This window comes from Meriones unguiculatus, chromosome 7 (assembly GCF_030254825.1).
Source record: "Meriones unguiculatus strain TT.TT164.6M chromosome 7, Bangor_MerUng_6.1, whole genome shotgun sequence".
NCBI lineage: Eukaryota > Metazoa > Chordata > Mammalia > Rodentia > Muridae > Meriones > Meriones unguiculatus.
This window is the reverse complement of record NC_083355.1, coordinates 40,856,989-40,874,238: the sequence shown is the minus strand read 5'-3', so window position 1 is coordinate 40,874,238 and position 17,250 is coordinate 40,856,989. Positions and strand designations below refer to the sequence as shown.

Genomic DNA, 17,250 nt, shown 5'->3' with positions numbered 1-17,250 from the left:
TGTCTGTTTGCCTTCTTCACCCCCTACCTCCCTCCTTTGTTCCTTGTACCTTGTACATGCTGGACAAGCCATCTGCCACCAAGCTACATGCATCCTACTTCTTGTTTGGTTTCTGTGTGGTATCTGGTGGATCTTCCATTCACTGACCATGAGTTTTTGTGTTTTAAGTTTTTCTTATAAATAATACATGTGAAACTAGTTTGGCTTTTTCGTCCAACTGAAACGTTTTATTTATATTAATCATGATTACTGGTATATTTGAACTTATTTCTGCTACTTTATTATGAGATTTTTATTTGTCTTTTTTTCACTCCCCTTCTTGAATCTGACTTTTCTTTTAGGGCCCGTTTTCCTTCTTCTTGAAGCGTATTCTTTAGAACTATTTTAAATAAGAGTTTATTGTAGTAATTGCTCTTTTTTCTTTTCTTAAAAATGTCTTAATTTCCTCCTTATTCCTGAGTCATAATTTCACTATCATGTAGAAACCTAGGCAGTTATTTTTCTCTGCAGTATGTTAAAGATAATGTTTTCTTACTTTTTTGTTGTTGTTACTGTTAAGAATTTCTCTGGCTGTTTTTAAGCCCCCTTTCCCCTATCCCGGCTGGGTTTTCTCATGACAGAGACAGGGTTTCTCTGTGTAACAGAGCCTTGGATGTCCTGGATTCACTTTCTAGACTGGGTTGTCCTTGAGCTCACAGAGATTGGCCTGCCTCTGCCTCCTCAGTGCTGGGATAAAAGCCATGTGTCCCAAGCCTGGGTAGTCTTAGCTTTTTCTTTTTCACCTTTTGTATTAAATTTATCTGTGTGAGTGTGTATGTATGCACAGGCCTACACACAAGCATGTGTGTTTGTCCGTACACGTAAGTACATGCACACAGGTGTATAGGTCAGATGACAGCTTTGTGGGTCCTAGGAATCAAACTCAGGTTGTTAGGCTTTGGGGATAGCTACAGTTACTGAGTTATTTTGTTGCCCCATCTTTGTTCATTGATCTATGTTTATTTTTCTGTTGTTTGTAGTTTCATGAAAATGGTTTAGAGGGGTGTGTGTTTGTGTGTGTGTTTTAAAAATTCCTTGTTTGGGGTTTTAGACTTCTTGGAATTTAAAATTATCAGTGTTAAACAGTTTTACAAATTCAGTTATCACTACTTCATAGATTTTTCCTATACCTCTTTCAATCTTTTGGGTCTCTACAATTAGATGTATCTAATACTGTTTGAGGCTGACCCATTTAATGAGATGTGATTAAACTTACTTTCTTGTGCAACTTTTTATATATATCCTAAAATTAATAGCTGCCTAATGTTTCACTTGCTTTGTTTTCTTTATGCTGGTGTTTTTGTTTTGTTTTTATCCGTATGGGCCCAGTGCTGTTGTTTGCATAGGATAAAACTTGTCCATGTGCCCAATACATTCCATTTTTCTTGAGAATTTCTTCCCATTTGTTTTGGGTTAACTGTTAGGTCTGGTATGTACCTGTCATACTGGGCTCTCTATCATTATTTTGGAAATTGTTCTTGTTTCTTTGTTAACATCCATGGTTTATAGACAGCATTAGCTCTGGTAGGAGAATGAGAGGCAGTGCTTCTCGAGACTGCACGTTTAGGAGGGTATGTAGTCTTTATTCGTTAATCATTTGTTTGGCCAGTAAGTTTTAGTAAGAAAGTTTCCTTGTTTGTTTTGTTTTCCCCAGAGTTTTGGAAGCATTTCTTCATTGCTGTTGGTTTGTTGTTGTTGTAAATAAATAATATTAGAATTGTTGGACTATATTTATTATTAGCCCTATGATTATTGTAGCGGTATTATCTAACCTACTCTTACAAATAATGAGACACAGACACCTGTTAGATTTATGATTGCCTTAGTTACCTTGGGCCGGGCAGATATTCCTACATTCACTGTTTCAATATCCTCACCATCCATCTTCCAGCCCCCATCCAATGCCATCCTCCTTAACCATCCTATCTTCCATCCATAGTCGTATAAATACTTGCTTTTATTCTTCATTTGGGCCTTTTCTCACCATTATTGGAGTTCTTCCTCCTGGCCCCCATATGGTTCATTATCCAGGCTAACCTATTATGGCGTCTTCCTTCTTCCTCTCTTTCAGTCTGTCCATCCATCCGTCCCATGATTCTCATGATTCTTCCATCCTCAAAAGCCCAGGAACCTAGCCCCGCCTACCCCATTCCGCCCTGCCCAGGTGTGGGTATTTTAATGAATCAATCAGGTATAGTGTTTTAGGCAGGTTTACACGAACCAGGATGGGTGTACCCCGGGGGCAGTAACCAGATTCTGAGTGCCAGTAATTAGCATTACACCAACTTCCAACAGTTTTTCTCTGAGGTAAGGGCTGATTCACACACTGTTTTGGTTCCTATAACTTGCTCAGCAGTTTTTTTACTTTTTCATTTCTTGTCGTGCTATCTTTCTGTGCTGCAGCTTAATGATGCATGATTGGATACTAAATGGGCATCTTTACGTTTGGAGACTGTGTGCTTCAGAACAGGAAATTCTTGTGTATTTCTTTGATAATGTCTTCCTTCCATGTTTTCTTATTTCCATTACATGTTAGAATTGGTCAGTAATTAAAAATATGTGTATTTTTTGCATGCACGTTTGTATATCATATGTGTGCCTGGTGGTCTTGGAAGCCAGAAGAGGTCGTTGGGTCCCCTTGGAAGTGGAGTTGCAGATAGGAGGTTGTGAACTGTCATGTGGTTGTCAGAAATAGAACCTGGGTCCTCTGGACGAGCAGCCAGTGCTCTTAACTACTGAGTTATCCCTCCAGCCCATAAGTCATGTGTTAAGTATTTTTTCTCTCTTCATGGTATGTTTCTTTTTTGTTTATTTGCTTAAGAAGAGCCTTGACTGTTTTTCCAAAACAAAACAAAACCAAAAACCTCAAAACCCAAAAAACAAAACAAAACCCTGGTAATGCAGAGTTAGCCTAATAGCCTTGGATCAATAATACTTAGAAAATGTGTTTTCAAGTTCAGCAGTGTCATACACTTACAAAATTTTTGGCATTCAGGAGGCAAGGAGATCTAGAATTCCAGGTCAGCCTGGACTATACAGTGAGAGACTGTCTTCATGCATACACCAAACTGAAGTTTCTTTTATAGATTACTTTGGCAGCTGTGTTTTATCACAGAAGTAGGAAACTAACTATGACAATAATCAAGTTAATTAATGCACTCATTACCCAACATAGTTACCTTTGGTGAGAAGGAAACGGTAAGAACACTGAAGATCTACAAAAACCCCATGAGAACGACTTTGCCTAGCGCGTAGTCAGGTCCTGCATTGAGTTCCCAGCACCACAAAAATAAAAAATAGAGTAAGAGGTCGGATGAGATGGCTCAGTGGTTTAGAGCACTTGCTGGTTTGTTTCCCAGCACCCACACCCAAAGCCTAAACTATTCTTTCAGGGGAATCCTATACCTCTGTCCTCCATGGGTATCACACTCAGATGTACCATCCCCACTCAGAGATCCACACACATACAGCATAACTTAAACAACAAAACTAGCCAGGCAGTGGTAGCACATTGCCTCAGTCCCAGCACTCAAGGAGGCAGAGACAGGCAGATTGCTGTGAGTTCGAGGCCAGCCTGGTCTACAAATTGAGTGTAGGACAGCCAAGGCTACACAGAGAAACTCTGCCTGGAAAAGGAAAAAACAAGACAAAACAACACTTTATATATATATATATATATATATATATATATATATATATATGCTAGGCATGGTAGCACATGCCTTTAATCTCAGCATTTAGAGGCAGAGAACAGCATCTCTGTGAATTCTAGGCCAGCCTAATCTATATACCAAGTTCAAGGCCAACCCCAGCTACATGGTAAAACCCTGTCTCAATAAAAATAAAACAAACAAACAAGCAACAACAACAAAAAAAAATACATAGCCTGAAACCATCAAACAAAAACAAAGTCTGTTAATATAAAATACAGGAATCGAGCAAACACAAACCAGTTCTATAAAAGTAAGAAAATATCCTCAGATTGTTACTGACTATGAAAGAAACTTGAGTTTGGCGTATGTTTTCAGAGGTGAGAGTCCATGAAGTCAGAGCAGAGGAACAGCTGAGAGATCACATCTTGATCCATGATTACGGGGCAGAGAATTTCAGGAGTCTTTTGAAACTCTCAGTGACACACCTCTTCCATCAAGGCCACACCTCATCTTTTCTAGACAATTTTACCAGCTGGGAACCACATATTCAGATATGTGAACCTGTTTCAAACTGTTACAATTGTGGTTACGATTTCACGGGATATTGAAATCATGTTATATAAGTTAAATACATAAAATTTTTATTTGCTAATTATGCCTTTGTAAAGTGGGGAGAGGGATAGTGGGAAGCTCCTGTGCATGTGCGTGCTTTCTGTAGAGCAGGTTGGAGGGAGCGAACTTCCTGGGTGTTGACCCTCCAAATGTAAGTCTTTCTGAAGAGCCACTTTATCGAGGAGGATATTGCCTTACTGGTTGCCTGGGAAGTAATGTTTGATTAAAGGATTAAACCAAGAGCCTTGTAGTTTATATTATGGAGATTTTCAGCTCTTAAGGAAGTAATAGGATTATTGTGGAAAGGTTATTTTATAGTTCAGGTTTTAAAATATAGACAAAGAAAATGGTTGTTGAGTCTTTCCCTGTGAACTCACTAAACTGTATTTAGTCTGTAGACTAGCGGGGATTGCCTGCTGCTCTTGGGTCACAGGGTGAGGCACATTGCCCTGGAAATAAAAAGGTTGTTGTTAAAGGCGGTAGGAAAGGCAATGTAATATGCCTGGTTTACTCTTTTGCTCAATAAACGTTTATTAATTGTCTTAAAAACAAAACAAAAACCTTCCTAATGAGGGCTGGTGAGATGGCTTAGCAGTTAAGAATACTGGCTGGCTTCTCTTCTAGAGGTCCTAAGTTCAATTCCCATAACCACAGGTGGCTCATGGCTATCTATAAAGGGATCTGGTGCCCTCTTCAGGCGTGCAGATGTACATGCAGACAGACATTCACACAAAAATGAATGAATGAATTTTAAAAAACCCTCCTAATCAAAGGATCAAATGACTTCTGAGAAAGATACCTTCGACTACCAAGGAACTTAAAATGCATGAGTGATATGCATTGAACAGTTTATCATGTGGCTAATTATATTTGTTACATGTGGCTAATTACATTTGTTACAAGAATCGTATAGGCATGCTGGGGATGTGGCTTAGTTGATAGAGAGTACTTTCTTAGCATAAATGAAGTTGTAGGTTCTGTCTGTAGCATTATATAAAATTGAGCATGGTGGAACATGTTCGTAACTCTAGTAATTGGGAGGTAGAGTCAGGGGGATCAGAAGTTCAAGTTCATCCTTGGCTGCAATAGTGAGTTTGAGTCTGGGGTACATGAGAAGTAGAGTAAAAAATTTTTGAGCAAAATAAATTGTATTTGAGAGTTTGTTTTTTTAAATAATTTATTTAATTTTTTACGTGCGTTAGTGTGAAGATGTCACATCCCTTGGAATCAGCATTACAGACCGTTGTGAGCTGCCGTGTGGGTGCTGGGAATTGAACCCAGGTCCTTTGGGAGAGCATGCAGTGCTCTTAACCACTGAGCCATCTCTCCAGGCCTGTTTGGTTTCTTTTATAGGTTTGCTTTTAGTGAGCATTTATTACTTCCATAACTGGGTAAAAGTGAAATAAACTTTTTTTGCCCTCCTTTTTTTCTTTTTTTTCGAGACAGAGTTTCTTTGTGTAGCCGTGGCTGGCTGTCCTCAACTCAATTTGTAGATGAGGCTGGCCTTGAACTCAGAGCGATCCACCTGCCTCTGCCTCCCTGAGTGCTGGGACTAAAGGCATGCGCCACCATGCCCTACATTAAATTTCTAAAAAATACTTTGTGGTATATTTTAAATATCTTTGGATATAGTAGAATTTGTAGTATCTTTGAATAAAATAGAATATAACAGTTTTAGACCGTATAAAGAAAACAACCACTTATGAATTATCTGTGTTTAAAACAAATTGTGAGCTATTGTAAGATCTCAACAAATAGGGGTTTCTTTAAAAGAAAGTCTAACATTAAGCAAAGAACTGTGAACAATGAGTAGTTTGTTTTTAGTTTCACTCAGAAATTCTTTAAAAGGTCACAGGCTAAAATGTTTGTTTCCATGTACATTCTAATGAGTTTCTAAAAGGCCTCGTAGACGATAATTTGAGTTAGGAATGACATTACATTTCACTTAGTGTATTGGAAAAAAGCAAAGAAAAAAAATCCTACTAGGAGGAAGAACACTCAGCATATCATCTTTAGCTATTAAGAAACAAACACACTAAAAAGGTGTATTCTGTGCGGGAGAATAGGCTGAGAGATTAAGAGCATTGGCTGCTCTTCCAGAGGACCTATTTTGATTCTCAGCATCCACACAGCAGCTCAGTCCCAGGGGATCTGGCTCCCTTCCTTGGCCTCCAAGGGCATTGTGTGTGCATGGTGCATAGATATATACATTATTGTTATTTCAAGACAGGGTTTCTCTTTGTAGCCTTGGCTGTCCTGGAACTCACTCTGTAGACCAGGCTGACCTCAAACTGACAAACATCCACCTGCCTCAGCCTCCCTAGTGCTGGGATTAAAGGCATGAGCCTCCACTATCTGGCTATTAAAATTATACCCCCAAATATTATAGCTGGTTATGTTAAACACATTTCCCAGAGGATTCTTTGTCATTGGTTTTATATTAAGTGTGTAATAGTGCTTTATATAGTCTAAATAAACTTAACATTATGAAGTTTGTTTTCATTTTAATGTCATTGTAAGTATGTAATTGGCAATCAAACAATGATGTTATACCTATAACAAAGTTAAATGAAAAGTATGCTAACTGCAAATTGTTAAGCCAGGAATACACGGTAGGATATGGTTAAGCTAATAGTATATTAATCACAAAAGTTGGACAGAGTGGAATAGCAGCCTGAAATTTAATATTGATATTACGTATTTACCATTTTAAAAACAATAGATACTATAAACACATCTGTAAGCAAAGGTATTAGCATGGAACCAAACAAATTTTGCCAAGAAATGAATTCCAGCCTTACTCTTCTCTGAATACTTGAGTTTTAGTTTATTCTTTTCCTGCTACTCTGAATTTACAGCTACCCAAGTTTTTCCATAACAGAAGCCTTGAGTCTTATAGAACCTATTCATACTCGATTCACAAATAAAGAACCTTTTTACCCAACCACTATTGAAGCTCCAAAAGCCAATTCCCAAATGCCGTTTCTAGATTCTGCAGATAGCTACCACCCCAGTAGGAGCCTGTCTCTTACCAACCTAAATTACAGTCATACAGTGCTGGCTCTTCTGTTTTCTTCTCTCCCTCTGTAAAGTACAAAATCCATTAGGTAAATCAGAGCAAGGCGGTGTCTGTACATGCTTGGGGAAGAACATGGTTGAGGATGAAAGGGCATCCCTGCGGAAGAAACCAGCAGAAGACAGAGTCCACTGAGGCAGGTTCGGCAGGGTCAGACGGGAGACAGGACATCACCTTAAACAGGGAAGAAGGGGAGTGTAGGCCACAGGTTAGCCAAACTCCGAATGGGGTAAGGGTAGAGTTTTATGAGAAAGGTGGCCCGAAATGGGTGTCAGTCGGTACCTGAGCGGGCCCCGAAAGGGGTGGTGGGCTGTGTGACTCTTCTGTGTGGTGGGATGGGGAGTGTATGAGCACAGAGTTTGAGCAGATGCACATGGGAAAGCAATAGAGGACATAGGGTGTCCAAGCCTGGGCACCGTCATTAAGGAGGGAAATAAAGGTCTAGGGGGCCAGGGAGTCACAAAGGTGCTTGCCGACAAATTGGATGACCTGAATTGGATTCCTACAACCCACGTGGTGAAGTTAATTTCATTTAAAAAAAAAAACAAAAACAAAAGGTTGTCTCGTTCTTTTGGAGTTCTTTTGGCTACCTTCCTTTTTCTTATTTGCCTTTATCTAATCCCATTAGTTGATTACTTTACCCCTATGGTCAACTTGGAGTTTAATTTCTACATTTTTTTTTCTCAATGTAGGCTGCTTTTTGGAATAAATGATTCTTCAATTGAACGGTTCAGAGCTTTATTGCCTAATGGGGTTTGTTAGCGGCATCTTCTATAGCTACTTAAAGTTAAACTTAAATAAAATCATTCTGCACTCCCCATGTTGCAGATGTTACAGTAGATTAGAGAGCTGGCTAGTGGCGAGGTCTGGTCATTTGCTGATACAGAGTATCATTGCAGGGAATTCTGTTAGTGGGGATTTAGTGCCACAGTTCTTCAGACTTGACCTGGGCCCATGGTACATGTCTGTTCATAGCCATAGCCGTGTTCAAAATAGCCCTGTTTTTTCCTAAATTGGCTTGCTGTGTTTTCATGGAGAACGTACTGACGTTGGGGAAATCTATTCATTCATTAGGTTTTCTGCTGCTTTTTGTGTATATACTTACACCATCCTAGTGTTATATTAAGTTGGTCTCATTTGTATATACATGCACACTTCACACACACTTGCACACTTGTGCTTGGGAGAACCTTGTCTTCTCATTTATCTGTCGATATGTGAGTTTGCAGCTTTACTCTTCTTGATTCTTTGCTGATTGTATGGAGGGGCTGGGAAAATTCACAAGCTAAGTTGTTGACATTTTCACTTTCTAAAATTGCTTTTTTGAGTTTTCAGGGTTTTTTTCTTACGCAATCTTTTTTTTTTTTTTTCTCCTTTCCCTGAGACTTGGGTTTCTCTGCCTAGCCCTGGCTGTCTTGGAACTCTGTAGACCAGGCTGACCTTGAACTCACTGAGATCCACCTGCCTCTGCTGGGATTAAAGGCCACCACCTCCTATCTTCTTCCTCTTTTATAGTTCACTGTGTAATTCTATAGACTCTGAACATGTCCTCCTTTACATCCTAACTCCATCCCCTCTATATTTGCTATTTCCTTGTTGTCAAATTAATCACCTCCTACTGACTTAGCAAAAACCTGGGTGTATCACTTGTTCTTCTCATCTTTACTTGCACCGTGGAGATAGTGTTGGGTGTGGTTTTCACAGAAGAGCCTACTTGCTTCACTTTCAGCATTAGCAGGGTCTAGGAATAGTGCCGAGTTCTGATGCTTATGTACAGAATTATGCTTCTGAGTGGAGTAGAGCCGCATTTCTGTGCAGTGGGTCTGAGCTCATCCACAGGCTGGTGTAAATGTGAGCCCTTTAAAGACTTTCCTGTGAAGTGAATTTCTTGGCTGCATTGCTACTGCCTCAGTTATAGGTTGGCTATCTTTACTGGGGTCAGTTTTAACTCTGTTCCTGATTTTAGAGTTTGTTGTATTTAAACAAATGGCTGCTGTTTTCCATCGATTAGAGATTTGCAGCCTACATTTCCTTTCTCTGTAGTTCATTAAATGCTTGAGTTCAGTGTATACAGTAAAGGCTTATGGTATTTGTTGCAGAATTTTCTTTATTTGTAGCTAGAAGGACATACTCTGGTTCTGTGGGTCATCATTCTTCTCGGAAAGCACTGGGTATAAGGGTTGACTTGTAGGTAGAGGATTACAACTTTCAGAAAGAAAACTGGAAAAAGTAAAATTGACAGATCATTTAGGATTAGCTCTAAATTCCATGTTGTATTGTAAATTAGAGGTTGAATGAATATTGCTAGACATGGCTGAAAAAGACTTCATAAAATGTTGTGTTTTTCATTGAAAATACATGTTTAGTCATTTTGAAGAGTAAAGTTTTACTATTTTTTTCCCCTTTAGCTTCCAATAAAAACCGGACAGCAAAACACACATACCAAAGTCAGCACCGAGCACAACAAGGAGTGTCTGATCAACATCTCCAAATACAAGTTCTCGTTGGTCATAAGCGGCCTCACCACCATCTTAAAGAATGTTAACAATATGGTGAGTCTTTGAGATACTGCATTTTTGTGTTGTGGAGAATTTGCTTTCTTTTGATTCTGATTGGGAAGTTTGGAGTAGCATGTTGTAAAGTATGAGAAATATTTTCTTAGGATTTAAGATGTGAGTCACTGTACTTTATGGATAATCACAAATGTAACTTTAAAATTTTGATTTCAGCTTTTTATTCTTTCCTTTTGAAGCTTGTCGTATTTGTTATTCTCTTTCATTATTCAGGAATTAGAATTTTATATGACATTTGTATTGTATGTAAACTGATTATCATATAGATTTCTCCTCCCCTTCTCTTCCTTCCTAAGCCACTCCTCCAGGTATGTAGTGTAGAATCTGTTAATATGCTTTTGGTTAGCTGCTTCCTTGAATGTATTTGCTGGGTTGTTCATGTCCAAACTACATAATGAATAAACTATGAACTTTCACTTCTAAAATGTGGGATTACTTTTTATGGCCATATTAAATAGAGTTTTCTCTCCCCTTCCCATGACCTGTGACAGGTTGGATAGTAGTTAGAGAGTTGGTATTCAAACAGCTTTCCTCAGTTGTCAGCGGTTGACTGATTTTATCACTGTTGAGTCCTTCATCACATCCTTCCCATCCTGTAGCTGGAATCCCTTCCACTGTTGTCCCTCTGCTCTTGAGCATGAGCACCTCTGCGTGTTCCCACGTACTCCCTTCCTCTAACAACATCCAGTGATCCACTTTACACTCATCCAAATGACAGGGTTTTCTTAACTCAGAATCTGCTTCCCATATTCTGAGGATTGGTTTTACTATTTTATAGTCACATCATCTTTGGATAATTTCCTTTTCAGAAAGCTGTTTAATACCAGAATCACCGGACTGGTGATTGGAGGTGTGGACAGTCCAATCAATGTTTTTCTTTGTTAATTTTTTCTCTTGTAAAAAGCAGAGGACCTTTTATAAAAATGTAAAGTGATTTACAGGATGCATTTAATATTTTGCTGTAGCTCTTTTTGCCCACTGTGGAGCACAGTAGTAGAATTTTTATGTCTGAGTATATGGCTGTATTCCCAGTTAAACTGCAGTATTTGTATACTTGGAATCTTCCTTAAAACTACCGTGATGCTGGCATTCACTTAAAACGTACTGAAAAGTTACAGGGCCTGTGAGATGGCAAGTGGTTAAGGCGATTGTCACTGATCCTTGGAACATACTAGTTGAAGGTGAGAACAAACCCTGAAAGTTGTCTGTCTGTTGGCCGCCACATGGGCACCGTGGTGCACTGACTCCCATGCTAGCACATGCACCACACACACAACAACAATAAAATAGAAAAATTTAAAAGAAAAGTTATGCTGTGGAAGTCAATCTGTTGTTGGTAAGTAGGTAGGTGACGCAGTTCAGTTTGAAAGTAGTGAATGCTTAAGGCTCACTGTAATTGATGTTTAGCACTCTGCTTTGATAAGAATTAACCTAGTTGTTTGTACTAGGAAGGGATGGCTAAATGCTTAATTCAAGACTGGCACAAACCTCTAACTCATGACTTATTTTTAATTTTCGTTGACTCATTATCCTCCCCCACCTTTGTTCCCTTTCTCTTATCCTTCCTTCTTCCTTCCCTGTTTTTTTTTTTCTGCCTAAGACAGTACATCATGTACCCTTTACTGGACTTGAACTTGTTATGTCCCTAGGGCTAGTTGGTCTTCTAATCCTCTTGCCACTATTTCCATAGTGTTGGGATTACCGATGTCTTTCCACTGTGCCTGGCCAAATTGCAGATATTTTAAAAACACAAATGTTTTACTGCTCTGTAGCTAATTGGAAGGCTTTAATAAATGCCTCGATTTTTGTTTACCCTGGAATGTATTTTTTGAGTATTAGGGTAAAGAAAGGAATGATAGATGTATCATTGACTGTAGAAGACAAAATGGGAGATTAATACTTTTCTTGATCTTTAGTCTTTATAGTTCATGTATGCTAATTTATAGTAGAGAGTATTAATCAAATTTTCTGAATATATTTCTTTTAGAGGATATTTGGAGAAGCTGCTGAAAAAAATTTGTATCTCTCTCAGTTGATTATATTGGACACACTGGAAAAATGTCTTGCTGGGGTAAGTAAATGTATTTTAAAGTAGGCTGGTTGTGTGACTTCAACCTGAGGAACGATCTGAAGTGCCAAAAGTTCGCTATGGACACTGGGGATATTCTAAGAGTCTTTGTCCACGAGATGAATATGAATTTTAATACAGTTGCCCTGGTGGTGCAGAATTTAGAGAAAATTTTCTCTCAGCTTTTATAAATTACATAGTATTTATGTTTACTCAGAGTGTTAAGTTTGAGCCCCATTTATATTTCTTAAGTTTTTTTTTTTAAAGAAAGGATTTTTATGAAGAAATCAGTATTTGATTTAATTAATTTCTCAGATATTACTAAGCCCTGTGGCATTGTGCAACTAGAAGACTGTGATCAGAAGATCAAGGGCAATCTTATTTTCCCTCCTCATGGGTACAGCTGCGGCCTTACACAGACCGTGAAAATGGGATCTCTCCTTTCTTTTTTGGACCCATCCTTTTGAGGGTAGCTCCTGCTAGATCACTTTGTAAATGTGAGCACTGTAGGCATGTGGCAGTCACCAGGTACCACAGTTTCTTGCTCAGGTTCTCTCTGAGTAGCTGTCACTGTTTATTTCAGTTAGGACTTTATTTAAGCTTTTTCAAGATGTCTTCTGCTAAATAAAGTGTTTGTCTTTACTAATCCTAAATTTTCACAAACATGGGTAGGTATATAAATTCATGATGAATATTTCTGTTTTAAAATTTCTTACTCTGTATATGCTAGTTTATTCCTTAAGTTTTTTTATTCAGCACAGAATACAGAGTTTTGCTTTTACTCAGTATAGCTTCTCTCTTACTTATATGAGTTCTCTACAGTAAATCTAGAGGGGAGACATTTAAAACAGTTTTTAAAAGGTATTTTATGTGGATAAGTGGTTTGCCTGTGTGCGTGTGTGTGCACCCACCACGTGTGTGACTGGTGCCTGCAGAGCCAGAAGGGCCATCCTATCTCCTGAATCTGGGGTTACTAGTGGCTGTGAACTACCATGTGGGTGCTAAGGACCAAATTCAGGTCCTTTGCACGAGCAGTAAGTTCTTTAACCACTGAGCCACCTCTCTAGCCTCAAAAGGAAAGAGGTTTTAACATACAAGGATTGATGTGTAGTTGAGAGGAAGAATCTGTAGACATGGCTGGGATTAGGCAGGGACTTAGAAAATCAAAACATGTCACAGAACTTTTGTTACGGAAGCTCGTGGGCCAGAGAATGATCTAAGCATTATGTTTATCTTTTCTAAGAGTTTATTAATTTGTTTTTGATTAGGTGTATTTGATAGCATATGAGTTTAGGTACCCTCAGAGATCAGAGGCTTTAGATCCCCCTAGAGCTGGAGTTATATCATTCAACAACTGCTAGGGTGTGAAATATGAGTCAACATGGGTGCTGGGAACTGAACTCAGGCTCAAGTTCATGCAAGAACAGTATGTGCTCCTAGCCACTGAGCCAAATCTCCAGCTTCCACAGTGTTTATTTTTATATATTTATTACTATTGTGTGTGTGGGCATACATGCATGCCATATGCATGCCATATGGAGGTCAGAACAACAGTTCTGTTACGTTCACATGGATTTGGTGATTGGGCTTAGGTCAGCAGTGCTCATATAGTAAGTACTGTGTTTCCTGCCAGCCCAGCATAATGTTGAAGTCCTTAAAGAAACATTCATTTTATTCTATGTGTATGAATGTTTCATCTGCAGGAATGAATGTCTGTGTACTGTGTGCATGCGCAGTGCCTGAGAAGATCGGAAGAGGGCGCCAGATCCCTTGAGACTGTAGTTAAGATGGTTGTGGGCTACTGTGTGGGTGCTGACAACTGCACTTGGGTCCTTTGCAAGAACTGGTGCTCCTAACCTCTGAGCCACCTTTCCAGCTCCTAATATTTACTGATCTCTGGCCATATTCCAGAATTGTTGGGAAGCATTTATAAGTTTCATACATGAAATGATAGGAACAGTTTTCTTCTGGTGTCCCCTGTTAACTTGTAGAATGGAATAGAAGAACGAAAAGATTATTATATAGTGGGGCAGAATTGGGAGGCTAGAGATTTTAAACTTGACTGTGGTCTTAGTACTTTGTAATTTCTGGTATATCAGGCACACCCATGATTGAGTTGGGTAGGATGGTGTATTGCCTCTTGAAGTTTCCACTTTTTCTTCATTAATATTTTTAATTGAGAGGTAATGTATCTTGCAGAGTGATTGATGCCATTCTTTGGAGACATTGTAGTTATAGTGGTGGTAAATTTTCCTGGTATGCCTTGTATAACTGTTAGAAAATACATATTACCTTGACTAGGTCTCCCATTGAAATTGTTTATATTTTGTTTCTTTTCCTCCTCCTTTCTTTTTTGATTGTGGAGTTAGAGCTTGTCTTCAGGGTCTTGTGCATGTACTACCACTGAGCCACAACCCTAGAACTATGTCACGTTACTAAGTTAGGCTGCTTAGAAAACAAGCAGCTAATCTCTAAGACAATTGACCCAGTTTTAAAAGTTAATTTCAGGGAATGTGAAATGATCCATGTGGAGTGTATGGGGAAAGTACTCTAGTAAAGAAACTGAAGCTGCTATCATCTGGAAATCATTTTTGTATCCTCATGGAATAGAAAGCCATGAAAGAGATTTTTCAATGTCATAGGATATGGATGGGGAATTAATGATACATGGAATTTTACTATTTTTGATATGTTAATTATGTTGAAATTACATTGGAGAATCTCTTTATTAGGATAAGCCTACATGTACATGGGCTGAGATATTATAATGCTTACAATGTACTTTAAAGTGGCTTAACTCAGCGGTCTTTGTAGTGCATAATGTATACTTTGGTCAGGTTGTACGAAGATCATGTGGCCCCTGGGAATCTCTCTGGGTGTTAGAAACAAAGGGTACAGTGTGCTCACCAGTATATTAGAGTAAAGTCCATTGGGAGCTCACAGGGACTCCAGACTTCCCAGAAGGGAGGAGCCCAACTGAGGAAGGGGAGGCTGCGATTGCAACGGCAGGATGAGCTGTCTCCCTACTGACCATATATAGGTGTATGTGGCCCATGTGGGGAGGTGATAGCAGTTGTTGAATTCCAGCAGTGGCGGTGTGGGTGTTCCTTCTATTTCAGCTTCTTCGTATGCTCGAAACTTTCATAACAGTGAATTTTGCAGTTACAGTTAAAGTTTTAGAATGATATTATTATTTCCATTTTAGCAACCAAAGGACACAATGAGATTAGATGAAACAATGCTGGTCAAACAGTTACTACCAGAAATCTGCCATTTTCTTCACACATGTCGTGAAGGAAACCAACATGCGGCCGAACTTCGGAATTCTGCTTCTGGGGTTTTATTTTCTCTCAGCTGCAACAACTTCAATGCAGTCTTCAGTCGCATTTCTACAAGGTTAGTGTATAAATCATGTGGGGCTATTAGGTAAAATTTTAAAATTCTTTGCATAAAAATAGTTAACAGGGTGACTTTTATCTGGGCTTTTGTAGGAATTTTATGTATTAACTTTTGACATTTTAATTATGTAATATTGAAGATTATATTGGCGATACTGATGTATGGATATGAATACTGTTTCAGACTTGGAGAAGATGCCTCCAAAGGGCAGACCTGTTCGCTTTCCTTCTTGTAGTGCCAAGGGTTGGATCCAGGGTCTTGCATATGTAGGCAAGTACTCCACTACAGAGCTACATTCCCAGCCATGGTTTGGCGTTTTAAACATAGTCATTTAGATTGACTGTGCAATTAGGTAGAATAGCTGAGAAGTAGTGAGCATTATGATGATCTACTCTCATGGCTCCTAAGTTACTTTAAAAATAAGGGAGGCAACCAGGTTCCAGTGGCACACGTGTGTAAATCGCAGCACTCCGGGAGGCAGAGGCAGGCAGATCTCTATTTGTTCCAGGCCAGCCTGGTGTACAGAGTGAGTCCAGGACAGCCAAGGCTACACAGAGAAACCTGTCTCAAACAAACAAACAAACAAACAAAAAAACAGCAATAAAGAAATAAAAGGAAGTAATTGCGAAGTAAGAGTATATGAAAAATCTCATTTATTGGGTTTAATCACAGTCTACGCCATGTTGCTTTTTTTTCTCACAATGATGCTGAAAGGTAGTTATAGGCAAATGAATTAATACCCCTCAAAAGTATTGTGCTGGTGTGGCGGCTTACAACTTTAAAATCTCAGTATATGAGAAGTAGAGGCTAGAGGATCTCAGTGAGTTCAAGGTCAGCTTTCAGTGACGTCAGAGTCAGCCAAGCCTACACAGAGAGATCCTGTCACAAAAAACTCCTACAAACAAACAAAGAATTGTGTCAAATAAAGGAAGACCCCAAATTTCTAAGCCAGGTAGGCCTAAGTATCTACATTAATTTCATTATATTAGTTGTTTTCAATATTTCTATTTTAACTGTATCTTATGGAATTTAAAAACACTTTATACTTAATTTAGTGCTTTCAAAAATGAAAGGGGCAGGAGAGATGGTTTAATGATTAAGATGTGGTACTCTTGTAGAGGACCTGAGTTTGGTTCCCAGTACCCACATAGTGGCTTACACCCATCCAGTTACAGGTAATTCATTACCCTGTCTGGACACCAAGCACACTAATGTATACACATACGTATAGGCACGCACATGCATAAAATAAAATAGAAACAGACTTTTACAAGTGTAGGTAGAGCAAGAAGGACAAAAAGTGTTGAGCTAGGGAAATTACTTGGTAGGTCAAGGTGATTACTGAGCAAGCCTGTTGGGCATGGGTTCTCTTCCTGCAACCCATGTAAAAATGGGAAAGAACCAGCATCTGGCATGCAGGTGTACATGCAGATAGAGCACATAAAAATGAATGAATGAATAAATAAATGAAATTTAAAAAATGAAAATTACAGTTTACGTATTTCCTGATAAGTCAGAATCATAATCATGATATTAAAGATGGGAAAATTAATTAGAATGGTGTGCAGTGGGAAGAAATTATAAAGAAATTGTAACTTGCTTTCATGGAAATGATTTGCCTTTCTTAAGTACAGTCAAAAGATTTCTTTTAAGGCTTTATTTATTATGTATATAATGTTTTGTCTGCATGTACACCTGCACTCCACAAGAGGGCACCAGATCTCATTATAGATGGTTGCAAGCCACCATGGGAATTGAACTCAGGACCTCTGAAAGAGCAGCCAGTGTTCTTAACTTCTGAGCTATCTCTTTAGCCACTAAATGGGTTCT

The 17,250-nt window shown here is 38.8% G+C and overlaps 1 protein-coding gene across 8 annotated transcripts in view; it reads left to right on the top strand.

The window, feature by feature from the left end:
- Positions 1-17,250, top strand: part of Nf1 (neurofibromin 1) — a 236,597-nt gene that overhangs the window by 34,376 nt on the left and 184,971 nt on the right. For all 8 annotated transcript variants that reach the window (XM_060387188.1, XM_060387187.1, XM_060387184.1 and 5 more), the window contains exons 2-4: positions 9,789-9,932; positions 11,941-12,024; positions 15,227-15,417. In XM_060387188.1, coding sequence (XP_060243171.1) covers positions 9,789-9,932; positions 11,941-12,024; positions 15,227-15,417 — 419 coding nt within the window. The remainder of the gene's footprint in view (positions 1-9,788; positions 9,933-11,940; positions 12,025-15,226; positions 15,418-17,250) is intronic.